The 13444-nt window shown below is 52.0% G+C and overlaps 1 protein-coding gene and 1 long non-coding RNA gene across 4 annotated transcripts in view; one reads left to right on the top strand and one right to left on the bottom strand.

Annotated features, from left to right (window-relative positions):
* Positions 1-3684: 3684 nt before the first annotated feature.
* SLITRK2 (SLIT and NTRK like family member 2) lies at positions 3685-11834 on the bottom strand. Of its 3 annotated transcripts, XM_082716946.1 has the most exons (3): positions 11427-11834; positions 7809-7862; positions 3685-7307 (listed from the first exon to the last, which is right to left on the bottom strand). In XM_082716946.1, exon 3 carries the CDS (start codon positions 7262-7264, stop codon positions 4727-4729), a length of 2538 nt encoding a protein of 845 aa, XP_082573072.1. In that variant the 5' UTR covers positions 7265-7307; positions 7809-7862; positions 11427-11834; the 3' UTR covers positions 3685-4726. The 3 variants fall into 3 exon arrangements, with proteins under 3 accessions (XP_082573072.1, XP_082573071.1, XP_082573073.1); XM_082716945.1 differs by lacking the exon at positions 11427-11834 and having other exon boundaries at positions 7809-8471; XM_082716947.1 differs by lacking the exons at positions 7809-7862; positions 11427-11834 and adding an exon at positions 7550-7710.
* Positions 7798-13444, top strand: part of LOC309856147 — a 216408-nt gene continuing 210761 nt past the window's right edge. Inside the window, exon 1 of the long non-coding RNA XR_014307077.1 lies at positions 7798-7886. This is a non-coding gene — a long non-coding RNA (uncharacterized lncRNA). The remainder of the gene's footprint in view (positions 7887-13444) is intronic.

Genomic DNA, 13444 nt, shown 5'->3' on the forward strand with positions numbered 1-13444 from the left:
GAGTCACTCTACCCTCTACGAAAACACGGCCACATCTGAGAGAGGCGATTCTGCTGGCGAGAGTCCTGTGTTCAATTGGGTTGAAACGGGTTGAAACAGGTTGGCTGCTCTAACTGTACAGGAATGCTACTGTGCCATCATGGAATCGCCCGATAGCTCAATTCACACAAAACAGCCCCAGAGTTTCAGGTACAAGCCCTTAGCAACCAAGAGACCCGCAGCACAAGCAGCACTGGTGGAACACACTCTTATTCTGCAAGTGGGCTCTGCTTTAAGCAAAGTCAAGATTGAAAATCCAAACATACAAAACCAATAAAGTAGAGGGATGACTTGTATTCTAAGATGGTCTTCTGCTTTATGAAAGTATTCACAAGTTTTGTCTAAGTGGCAGTTCCCCTGATGCACTGAAAACACAATTTGATTCACAGAATTTCAGTTTACATGTGACTTTTTGCACAACCATCGTGAGAAGCAAAGTAACGCCTATATACAGTACTGAATTTTCTCTCTCAGGATCTAGGTAAGTGTCATATCACTGTACTGGAAAAGGACACTTAAGCCGAAGTGTTACCTTTTGAGCCACTGAAATATGGAGCAAATACTGCCTCTAAAACAGTTTTGGGACTCAACTTTATAACATAGATCTTTAGATAGCCCAAGTACATAGCTATCCAGAGGCCACAATGTTGGGCCCTATCCTGCAGAAGTTTGTTTTATTTTTGTGGATTTTCCCCCTTTTTAGCTGTGTAATTTTAAAGAGATGTTAATGGTGGTTACACTGTAGCTGGTCTATTTATGATGTCTCATTCTTATACTTCATTGCACAGAATCACCTTTAAAAATGCAACTTCCTGCATTTCATTACTTTTCCCATTGTTGACCCGGGGTGATTTTCATTCAAATAAGATTCTCTTTTATTAGCTGTAAGCTCCCTGGAGGGAGGGTGTTGGGGGGGGCAGAGATCCTGTCTACTCTATTTCTGTCCCCCCTCGGCACACATCATAGAGCCTGGCACCTAGGAAGCAAGCTCTCAATAAATATTTATTGAATGAATGAAGGAATGAAGAAATTATTGGACTGGGAGAAACGTCTGGAAAGCTTTCTTCACTCTAGCATCCAATCCAGTATGTTTCTGGAATATGTACAATCAAAATGAATTTCCAGAATCTGAAAAAAATCACAGAACCTCTGTTGTTCCCTATACATTTCTTGTTTTGTTTTTGGTAGACTCCACTAAAATATGGAGCCCTTGATGACATAGACAGATTTAGAAAAATTAAATCACCTTAGAGGTCAGAGGGCAAAGCAGAGAAAATTGAAGAGCGTTTCCTTACTCACCAACTGCTAGAGGGAACTAAAAAGGCACACAGATTGACCAAAGTCCAAAACCAAATCAAGCTGTTGGCTATGGTGTCCAGACCCAGAAATAGTACTTTTGAGTGTTGCAATACAAACTTAGCCACAGGTATATTCAGAAACAGTGAAGGCAATTCATTAAGAGCTAGAATCGAAGGAAATTACCATTTGCCATTTTGTAGGGCCAGACACATAGATCTGTTCCAGGCAGGGCCGGGGGAGATCACACTCCGTTGGCTGCAACCATTTCGCTGTGCCGATGCTCATACCCATTACAGGTTGCATAGGAGCTATAAGTGAAATAGCAAAATCCAGCTGTAGGAGACAAAAACAAAATCCGAAAATAAAATAGCACTTGAGTGGATAAAGCAAACCAATATAGTCAGTGGGCATGCTCATAAGTTAATAAACGTAAAAGCGTTCGTGATTGGGTTAGGAAATAAAGCTTCAGAGTCTACGGTGTATGATGCCTTTAAAAGAAATAGTCTGAACCGCATTCGAACAGTTCAACTTAAAACCTAATACAAATAAAGTAAAAATCTAAGGAGCATGAGAATCTGGATTTATACCAGAATTAACGAAGTGAGAGAGTTTATGAATCTGCCTTCTTCTGGAATGTCTCTTTAGGATCATGTAACTACGTAAATATTAAGCTGTCTCTATTTAAGATCAGTGAATGGGTTTTTCTATGGATAATGGAATAATGACTTTCCTTTCAGGCGAATAAGAGCAAACGCTGAAGTGGGGTCACTACCTCAGTAGTTCTAGCTGGATGTGTAGTTGGAACCTAAAAACTGTATTCACAGGATATGTATCCTAATTTGCCTTTATAATCACTTCCCAAAATACCTACCTCGGTATTCTGTGTTTATCATTGCACCAAATAAGAGCAGCCCCAAGAGGATTTTTGAAACTCTTACAGGTATATGTGTGTGTATGTGTGTACATATATGTGTATATATGTACACATGTGTATGTATACGTACACATATGTGTATGCATGTGTCTACATGTATGTGTGTACATACGTGTGTGTGTGTACATATATGTGTATGTAGACACACACACAGGTATATAGATACTTCACTCAAGGAGGAGATGGTTTTTCCAGGAGCTGTCTCCAAGTTCAGTTACCAGAACACTCTCTCTCTTCTTGTATGCAATGTAAAATCTCAGTACATTAACTTTCTTGTAGATCATTTCGTGCCACCATTTTTTACCTCAATCTAATGGATTTGGAGAGGAATTATGATCTCTAATCAAAGAGGGAACATGTTAGATTGTCCCTTTCGCTATTCAGAGATTTTAGGTTGTTAAAGGCATTTTTCCCCGAATGCCCTTTACGTTTAAATATACATAATTGACATAATTGACTTCTATTGTTAAAAAAAAAAAAAAGATATTGTACCAGTAATTCTTAATCCAAATCATTTGGACTTAAGTAATTTCTAATTGAAAGCCTATCACATGAATTGTTTATGGTGACAGACAATATACTATTAGTCATTTTAAAGCTCTAAAAGTGAGTTATCAGGATCCACTTCAATCTCCACATGATAATAAAGGATTATTATGTGCAGTAACCTATTTATGAAAAGGAAACAGTGTGCTTCTTTCAGACGCCATCAATTGCTTTAATAAGGAATTGAAAAGCGGGGCTACTTTACATGCAGATCACCGTCCCAGTTGCATAAGGATTTACAATAGACAAAACAAAACTATTTTTTGTTGTAAAGAAGGGCCGTTTGTTTAAATCGCACAATAATGTTTGCATCTAAAAATTCTTTACAGGCTAATAAGGCTTCATATAAACGTTACATAGACTTGGTTAGTTAAAATCATTCTAACGCTAAGACCAAAATGAAAGGCTTGTTGGAGCTGACCAGGAAAAATTCAATTAACCACATGCCTAAAGAAGGCAGAAGAGAAAAGATGTTTCCTTTCTTGGTTTAGGTACTTTTTAATTGATTTGAAGATGCAAATATTACATGATCAGATAGCACCCCATTAGTGCTCCCATAAATGTAAGAGGAAAACACCGCTTTCCCAGAAAATGTGCAAATTGAGGATTCGGAGCCTAATCTTTAAGCCTAAAAGAAATAGAAAGCGATGCACACATTTGTTTCTGCTGCCTTGAATTTGCAAAGAAGTTAGTTGGGATGTTTGAATCTCACCTTTGAAGGGTTCCTTCAAGGTATTTAATGGCTCATATGTTTTTATTAAATGAGGTGTGTGGCGGCCTCTACTGGTGTGTGTTTATAGAAAATGTTTCAGTAGGCAGAGAAAATACTAATTTCAATTAAAAAGTTAGAAATACACACTCTGTCATTGAAATATACAAAAATATCTAATTTAATGCAGAAAAAATATATTACACGTTGTGTAATGCACTCTTAATTAGGAAAATAATCTAAAACACTGACCACGTTAGTGTAAAATGATTTACGGAAGGGCATTAATTGTTCAATTCACTCTGAGATTGGGTTAAATATATTTTATTAATGAATTACTAATCCCGACTGAGGCAGTTTCTTACCTCTAGTCCACTGTTAAATCCCCTTAGTTGACTTAAATAAAATCACTTAGAACAAACCCAGAGGAAAGGAAATATTTTACAGTTAAATCTCTAAAGTCCTACAACTAGAATCATTTGATGACAGGCTGGTTTCTATAACTCAAGCAAACCGTACGTTGACTTAATAGAGCTGACATTTTGATCTATTTTACAGTGTTTTTAATTTCAAAAATACAACACATTAAAATATGTTCAATTTATCAAAGCTAAAAGCAACATTTAAGTAATGTACTTAAAGTGCAAAGGCACTTTAACACAAAGAAGTGATGCCTAGTGGCTATACTTGGTAACTGAAGACGGAAATACCATATATCATTATTTACAAAAGAATTTATAGTCTCAAAAGATCTTTGGAGATCTTCTACAAAATACACTGAATATCCATTTTTATGTGAAAAGTCTGCTTACTCTTTCTTCATTCATTATAATCTCCTCTTCCCATTCCCACACTGGAAAAATAAAAGAAGAAAAAAGAAACAAAACCATAAACAAAATATATGAAAAAAATGCACTGTAGAAACATTCATGTTCACTGATGATTCCGAAGGAGAGAAGGGAGGGTGGGGGGAGCCAGAGAGAAATAATTTAAAGGAAAACTCGGAAAAGCAGTATCATTGCTTCACCCCATCCCCCAGACATTTTCAAAGTCCCCCACTGATGCCGAGAGATTGAGAGATTGAGAGAGAGAGAGAGAGAGAGAGAGAGAGGACGCAAACACGCACAAAAGCAAACGCGGTGTCTCCAACAGTCTGGAGCAGCGTCCTTGGAAGCGGGAGGGTTGTAAATGGTTTCCGTTCACAGCTGACTGATTGCAGTTTGTTTCTCCAGAACTTCGAGGTAGTCTGGCTCTGATTGCGGCTTAGCTCGCAGTAAAGGGTGGTCGGGCTTTGACTGCCCCACAAAGCATTTCCTGGGAGTTCCGTATAAAACGGTTTTATTGATTCTGTCCTGGTTTTGGCGTCGAGATTCATACGAAGGGGCGAACTGCCTTTTCGGTAAGGTACAAAAGTTATAGTGGACCAGTCCTGCACTGGGAAGTTCCTTGACTCGCTCAGCGATGTTCTGATACAGCAGCTCGGGCTCCCTCGGCGTGGCCTGCTTCTCGAGCAACTCCGTGGCACTTATCGTGTACGCCAGCGGGGCCGGCTCTTCTTTCTTCTCCTCCAGGTCGCCATAGCTGAAGTCTTGCAGGTTTCGGTAATAGGCTACCGGGTCTCCTTCCTTCTGCATGTAGATGGGGTTCTGGCACATCTGCCCCACGGGCGGGGGGATGTAGTTGTAGACGTGGCCGTCCGTTTTGTCCTGAGCCTCGGTATTGTAAGACCCATACTGCAGCTGGAAGGAGCTGACGTCTAGGTTGTTGGAACTCCTCGGCACACTCGGCACCCCCTTTCTGCGTTTCAGGACAAAGACGAATAAGCCGGCCCCAAAACAGACAGATAGGATAAAGACAACAAGCAACCCTAAAATCAGGACAGAAAGTGGCACTTCAGTGTGGAGCTCTGGGTAGGAGCTGGGAGACACACTAAGCGACCGAGGAGTGTCTGTGTTGTGATTCATGGATAAAACGGTTCCGTCTGACAAGTTGGGGCTGTCGGGACAGATAGCGTCCCTCCCCAGAAACTTCAGGATCTCCCCCGCGTGCTTTGCGGGAGATTCGCAGGTCACCTCGTTGATGATGACGGGGGAATTGGCATGTTCCGTCCAGTCCTTTAGCCCCATGATGTCACAGGTGCAGTCCCATGGGTTCTCTTGCAGGTCTATCTGGATAAAGGCCGGCAGCTGATCCAGAACCCCTTTCACAGGCAGGTGAGAAAAATGGTTGTTTCTCAGATTCAGCCTGGTGAGGGCCGTTCCCCCAAATATGTTGTTGGGTAGGGAGCGCAGCAGGTTGTTATTCAGAAACAGCAGCTGGAGGTTAATCAAAGCATCAAAGGTCAGTGGCTTAATCTCCTTGATGACGTTGTACTCTAAATAGAGATACTGCAAGCTGTGCAGTCCGTCAAACATCGAAGGGTACAGCACTTCCAGGTAGTTGCCATTCAGGTAAAGTCTGCGTAAACTGGTCAGGTTTGTGAAGGCACCTTCCTGGATGACCGCGATCCTGTTGTTCCCCAAATGCAACAAGTCCAAAGAACTGTATTCTAGGAGGTCGTTCTTGTAGACAGTTTGAAGATAGTTCCCTGTCAGGTAGAGCTTCTTTGGGCTGGTAGGTTTCGGCTGCAGGTCGGAGATGTTCGTGAACTTCCTTTCTTGGCAATTTACGTTGAGACCGTTGTCCGAGCTCTGCGAGGTACAGACGCAGCTGCTGGGGCAGGTGAGGGGCACGGGGGACTTGGTCTGGTACACCATGATGGGTCCGAAGCTCTGCCTGTCCTTTGACACGGTGACCCGGGGAGTCGGGCGATTTCGCATTTTGGGGGGTCGGCTGGCTTTGGGCGCCCTGGTTGGGCTGAGAGCGGGATTCATGGTGGGCGACGGCCTTTGGACGGGCGTGTCGGCATGGCCGCCCCTCTGGCCGGAGTCGCCGGTGCTTTTTCTGGGACAGAGATCTTGCCTGGTCAGCTGGGTCACGTCTTTCCCGTGCAGCCGGAAGGGAGTCTCACAGACGATGTCCCCGACGAACACGGTTATGGTGTCCAGCCAAGCCTTGAGAGGAAGCAGGTCACAGGTGCAGTTCCACGGGTTCTCCTCCAGCTGGATCTCCATGATGCCGCCGATGTGCTCGAGGACGCCGGCGAAAGGCATCAGCTTCAGCCTGTTCCCTCTCAGGTCTAAGTGGGTCAGCAGGACGAAGCGGAACACATTGCTGGGCAGGGACAGCAGAAGGTTGTCGTTCAGGATGAGCACCTTGAGCTTGTTGAGTTTGCTGAAGGCCCCTGCCTCGATGGCACTGATGTAATTGTAGTCGGCCTGGAGGTACTCGAGGCTCTCCAGGCCCAGGAAGGTGTCTTCCCTCAGCACCTCGAGCTTGTTGTTGTTGAGGTGCAGTCTCTTGAGGGTCTTCAGGCCGCTGAACGCCCCGGTTCGGATCTCCTGCAGCCCGTTGTGGCCCAGGTGGAGCGTCACGGCGTTGGAGTAATTGACGAACTCGTTAGGGTACAGTCTCGTCAGGAGGTTTCCATTGAGGAAAAGCTGGTAGATTCGATACTGGGGGGGCTGGAGCAGGCTGACGGTTGTAAATCCTTTGTTTTCGCAGTTAATATTCAGGACGTTTTCCTTCTCTTCGCACAGGCAGCGGATCTTGCAAATGTCTTTGGCAGTTTTGCGGCTCTCCGTCTGTAAGATCCCGGCCACGGTTAACACACTGAGGAACCAAACGCCGCTCAGCATCTTTAGGCACCGTCGGTGTCAGTTCAGGTACCGACAGGCAAACCTTGGGGAAGGGTGCCGGGAGAGAGCAGGATGCGGGGGAGAGAGAAACAAGGAAGCCCGATTAAAATGGCAAAGCAAGGGGGCGGAGTGGGAGGCAGGGAGAATGCGGGCAGTGGGCAACACGGCAGAATGAAATCACTGCGTTCGTTTCTCAAAGCGGTTTCTTCTCGCCTCGCCCTCCCCCTCCCGCCCGGCCCCCGCCAGCCCACCCACCCACGCGTCCCGGAGCACACATGCTTGCACCTGATTTCCCGGCGGGGCGCAGCCAGCCGCGGACTCATTAGTAATCGAGTTGTCCTACTAAATCCAGCCCATCACCTCCTCCCCTGGGGCATCTTGAAGAGATCTCGGGCGGCTCGCCCGTCTTAGCTCGCAGCAGAAATCGCTTTACTTTTTTTTTTTTTTTGAACTGCGCAAAAAGGGGGTGGGAAAATCGGGACTGGCGGTGGGGGAGGGGGAGAGGATGGAAGAGCAAAGACAGCGCGGGGTGGGGGTTACTCACACATCAGGAGAAGACGGGACCCCTCTCCTCTGCAGTCCGCCAGTAGTTTAGCATCTTCGGAAAGAGAAGAAGAGCAAGGTAAAGGAAGACGCCGCTTCCGGGGGGATGCCCTGCTTTCTGCCGGAGGATTTAATTTGGCAGGGTTGGGGGGGGAGGGGTGCGCAGGAATTAGAAATCCGGCAGGCCGCAGGGGAGGAGAGGAGGGCCCGAGCGGCGGGAGGCCGAGGCGACGGGGACCCGGGGGGTGCGATTGCGTAGGGAGGTCGGGGAGCCGGCCGGCCCCGGCGGGCGGGCGGGCGGCGGCGGCGGCGGCGGCCGAGCCTGGGCGCGCGCTTCCAATCCGGCGGCGGCGGCGGCAGTGCGCGGAGCAGTTTGAATTTGAGAGGTTTTGCAGGCTCCCCCGGACAGGGCTGGGGTGACGTCACGCGGGGAGGGGGCAGGCGGCGGATCGAGGGCGCGCGGTGGGGGAGGGAGGGGCAGATGCTTCCCTTCCCTGCGAGCGGGTTGCAAAGCTCAAATCCGGGCTGCGTCAGTTGCTTCTGAACTACTCCACCTCCAGCCCGGCGGGCGGCGAGCCGCTGCGAAGCTCCGGGAGAGGGATTCTCCGGGAGGGGCCCGGCGGAGGGGCTGGGACCGCGGGGACTCCTCCGGCCTCCGGTCCCTTCGACTGGTTTCTCCCACCTGCGACTCCCTCCTGGCCCTTTCTGGGGGGGGGGGGTCCCTCCCAGTGAGAGAGGGTGTGTGTGTGTGTGTGAGCGTGTTTGTGTGCGCGCGCGTGTGTAGGAGATGTGCCTCTTTGCCTCAGGACAGGGGCGCTTGTGCTCCGATGCTCTTGGTGCGGAGTGGGGGTGTGCCCGCTCCGGAGTGGCTGTGTAGGAGGGCGAAGAGGGGCTTTGTGCTTTACAGACCGAGCTTTGTTTCGGGGCTGGGAGAATTACTTTCCGGGCGGTGACTGGCCAAACAGATACTTGCGGGGATTCTGAAAGCCAGCTCAGCGTCAGAGAGAAACCACACCAAAACCATTCTCCTCGAGGCTGAGTTAGGCAGATGATGAAGTTTAAACGTGTGCTTTTTGCCTGCAGGAAGGAGAAGTGGGTGTGAGAAAAGGCCTGCCAGGCTGAGCCTCACTTGGCGGGGTGTGGGAGCCCAGGAGTGGGGGGGGGGGCGGAGGGGGCCTAAGCCTCCAGGCGGCATTTAAGTGCCAGGTGTTGGATTTTTGCCTTCATTATCTCGCGCCTCCTGAATTATCTTAAGGTCCCCTGGAACCAGGTGGCTCCTGGTGTGGAGTCCATCTGCAAGACAGGAACGTCTGCTGTTGCCCGGAAGGGCCGGGGGCAGCCTCTCGAGAGGCAGGAGAAGGAGGCGATGGAAGAGAAGGGGGCGCAGCGATGCACTGAGGCTGCGCCTGTCCCGCGGAACACTTACACTTGCTTTCCCCGGCTCTTCAGTCCCAGCCTGCTGCGGACAGGGTCGACACAGGGTCCCTTTGCTGGGCCACATTTGGAATAGAGATAATCCCACCGGCAAAACGAGCCGCCTGAGAACGGAAAGCCCCCTGCTTCTCCCCACCTGCCTCCCCGGCAAGCTCAGGCTCTGGATCGTTCGGCCCGCACGGGCTCTTTCCTCCCGCAGAAGGGCTCTGAGAGTCTGCAGACTTAGGCATTAAGACAACCTGTGGCTCCGCCAGTCTCCTCCAGAATGTTGCTAATGGCTTTCACCTTGCCCTCTGCTTTTCCTTTGGGCAAGAGCCTTGCCCCTGACGTGGAGAGCCCGCTCCCCATCCTGTAATGCTTGCTTGGTGTTGGGCAAGATCCTTTCCCTCTGGGGCCTCAAATTTCCCTTTTCTGTGCCAAAGGGCGGCGGGGAGCTGAGCTGTCCTCGGCGGGGGAGGGGCAGCTGTGATGGCCTCCCACTCGCTATGGCAGTGTCCTCACTGGGTGCGCAGGGATGCGTGCCCGATGAAGCTTCCTTTCACAGCAAAGGGGCACTTGTTCCTCCGTATTTCTAAATATTACACATAGTTCCTAGAGAGATGTGGCTTATTCGTTGTCATTCATTTAACAAAACATTAACTAATTAGGTTAATATTTCATGGAAGCAGAAGCCAACATGAGAGCTGGACAGGACTTTTGCAATCAGGTTCATCTTATAGATGAGGACGTTCCTGCACCAGAAGTGCTGACTTGCTTAAGTTCAAGCATCTGTAAAATGAGAAACCGAACCCAGGGATTCCGAGTCCTGGGCCAGGAACTTTCCCCCAAGCTCACTACTGCTTAGTGTGAACTGGAGAAGAACGGTCTGCCTACACTTACAGTGGTGCTGGTGTCTTACCTGAATGTGTGCTTTTTGAAAAACTTGTATTTGAAAGTGAAATACTAAATATTAGTTTTAGTTCGCAAGTAATTTCCTGCAAGACCCTGACGACGCTGTCAGGACTCCTTGAGGACAGCGACGATTTTCTTAAAAATTTCAGAGGGAGAGGGAGGGACAGAAAGCGGGCAGATAGATGGGGGCAGCTCGAAATCCGTGAACATTATTATTTAGGGTGAAAGCCGGGCGGAGGTAAGCTGGCTGGCGCGGGGGGCGACACTGGGACCCCGGAGATGGTGTGACACATCTTCCTCCCCTGGTTAGCTTCCGACCCGGGTCGGCGGACTCTCCCACTCCTCTTGGGCCTCTTGCCTGCTGTCCCCGAGCCTCCACAGCCGCTCTCCGCAAGCACGGTTACAGGGAACGAATCGGCCTCAGCCGGAGAGAAGCACTTCAAGGAAGTTTCGTCCGGCCCCGCGTCTCGGGGGGAACCGCCGCGGCACCCCGCTAGGGAGAGCGGGCCTGGACGGCATTGGAAAGCTTCTGGGCGGACGGGGAGCCCAGAGGCGGACGCTGCAATAAGGCCCACGCTCCCTCTCCTCGCCGGGCCGAGGGAGGCAGCCGCGGGGACTCCGTGGCCTCGAGCTCCCTCGCATCTGAGCGGAGCCCCGCGCGGGTGGCGGGGGCTTGCACGGCGCGCGGGGAGGGCCGGCGGGGTTAGAGCCCGCGCCGCCCGGCCGCCCGCCAGGCCTCGAGGGGGTTAACGGGAGTGCGGCGGGCCCGCTGCGGAGGGGTGTCAGCCGCCCGGCCGCCCGTCTCCCCCCAGTCGCCGCAGGTTCGGTTCCCGGAGGCCGCTTCCGGCGACCAGCGCGCCGGACGGTTCCCCGCTCTCCGGGCACCGGGCACCGGGCCCCGACCGCGAGCTCAGCCCTCCTCGCCCTCCCCCGGGCCGCGGGACGCCTCATGCCCGGCGCTGGGGCCCACAGCCGCGACGGCCACGCGCGCTGCCTTCGCCCCGGCGACCGTCCTCCTCGGGGCCCGCGGTTCGCAGCCGGCGCACGGGGACGCCCGGCCGGCGGTGGCCCCGGAACCTCGCGACGCCCCGGAGCCCGACCACGCCCGCGCGGGCAGTCTCGGAGCGGGCGAGCCCGGGCGGGCGGGGGCGGCCGCCGAGGGGGCGGCTGCCGGCGCGCGCGGTCCCCGGCCGATCGCGCCCTGGCTTCCCGCACCCGACCACCCACCCGCGAGGGGAGGCGGCGGGCAAAGGCAGGGGGCCGAGCGCCGCCTTCCCGAGCGCTGAGAACTTACCCGGCGAGCGCGCCACCCGCAGCTTCCCCCGGAGGCGCCCGCAGCACCGGCCAGCCGGGAGGCGCGGGAGCCGGCACAGCCTCGGACCCGCGCGCCCGGGAGCGGGGGGCTCGGCGGCGAGCGCGGGCGGCGCCCCCAAGGGCAGGCAGATCCCCACTGGAGCGGCTCGCCGCCGGGCAGCGCTCCTCACAGGCGGCAGGGAGGGAGCCGAGAGGGAGGAGGGAAGGAGCACGGGGGCGGGGGTGGGGGATGGGGGGCGGGCAGGCAGGCGCGGCCGCCCCTCTCCCGCACTTATCAATCACCCCGAGATCAAATGGCCCCGCCGCGCTCCCGGGAGGGGCCTGTAGCAGCCCACAAAGGAGCCGCCGCTCCAGCTCTCGGACGAGCGCGGCGCAGCGCGGCTCGCGCCTCTCGGGCCCTCGCGCCTGGCCCCCTGCCCCGCCCTTGCAGCGCCGGCCGAGGGCTGCGGCCGGGACTGGGTCAGGAGAGATGAGGAGGGCCCTCGGTCGGTACCAAATCCCCCGGGAGACTGAGGCCACTGGGCGGAAGGTGCAGACCACGGGGAGGCCGCGAGCCCCGGAGCTGGACGCCGTCCGGGACGGCCGCGCCCCTAACTAGTGGGCGCCCAGTCGCCGGAGTTCGGAGTTCGGGGGCGGATGTTTAAGGACCTCCTACGAGGATGGCCAACAGGAATTTCCATATAATATGGAGCGAAGCGCGGCTTGGGCAAACGTGTGAACAGAAGCAAGCCCTTAGCAGCGTGCCAGTCCCTGTTTTCGTTTGATTCTTCCCATTCTGCGCGACGTGGCCCGGACCGACGGCGCGCACTGTGGACCCCCCCCCCCCTTCCTTTCCCCTCGGGTTAGCAGTCCAGGTGGCCGCCATGCGACCACAGGAAGGCGCTCAGCCCAAGAGTCACTGTAGTTCCAGAGGGAGGTGCGCGGTTCGCCAGGAACGTTGCCGCTGCCTTCAAGACCTGCCTTCCCCAGGGTGTTCGGCATGAACTTGCACTTGTGTTCGTGTCAGCGAGGAAGAGGGAGTTTCTCTGAAGGGCAGAAGACATTTCCCCCTCGATCCGGGAGGAGGGGGGCCTTCACGAACGCCCTCGCCGCCTCTGGTCCTTCCTATACCCCCTCCAGAGTCTGTAAAACCCCCAGTTGTTCGAATCTGCAGTTTGATGATGGACGGGGGGGGGGGGCGATGAGAGGGACCCCAAGTTACAGCAAACATTAGCTCTCCCGCTAATGAATCTGCTTTAGGGTTTGTGTGTTTTCAAGGTTATTTCCTATACAATGAAGCCAGTTCTCGCTGCCCTGACTCCCACCACATTCTTATCCTTACCCTCGGGCGGGGGTGGGGGGTTGGGGGGTGGGGGCTGTCTTTTGTGCTTTTCCCCACTCTTTTCATAATGGTTTTCTAAGGAGCGGGTGCTGGGCCTTTTGAAGAGAAAATTACTGGTAATCTTATCTTGTGACTGTATGCAAAGTTTACTTTTGGAATAGTCCAGAGAATTATCTCGTATAATCTTAGCTCTGAGGTTTTAAGGATCATTGCTGCTCCTTTCACTTCATTCCTTTTGGGATTTCCCTGCCATTCAGATCAACAATTTGGGCATAACAGCGTTCTCACGTGGGCACAGGAGCAGACTATTCACAGTTCCTTACTCAGAAACATTACCCTGTTTCATTAATGTCCTTTTTCGTGCAAAATACTAACCGCGCTCTTTGCCACAGACTACAGCTGTGATCTGGGCACATCATATTATTACTAACTAGGAAAAGTTAATGCTGTTTCCTCTGTGTCTTTACCTCCTTTCTGACTGTGTCATCTTTTCTTGTAGTTATTTAATGGGTGCTATAAACAACCACAAAACACAGAGCTAAGAGGCTATTCAAAGGCAGAAATAATGAGACAGTCATGCTGGAAAAAGGAGACAGTTTACTGAGAACGGTGGTGTGTCTCCAGCCAAAGGGAACACACACACACACAAAAGCAGTAACTTGTATGCAGATTAGATG

Source organism: Mustela nivalis (genome assembly GCF_964662115.1).
Source record: "Mustela nivalis genome assembly, chromosome: X".
Lineage (NCBI taxonomy): Eukaryota > Metazoa > Chordata > Mammalia > Carnivora > Mustelidae > Mustela > Mustela nivalis.

Coding starts and splice junctions, on each gene's coding strand:
- SLITRK2 (XM_082716946.1), bottom strand. CDS start 7,264: ATGCTGAGCGGCGTTTGGTTCCTCAGTGTGTTAACCGTGGCCGGGATC.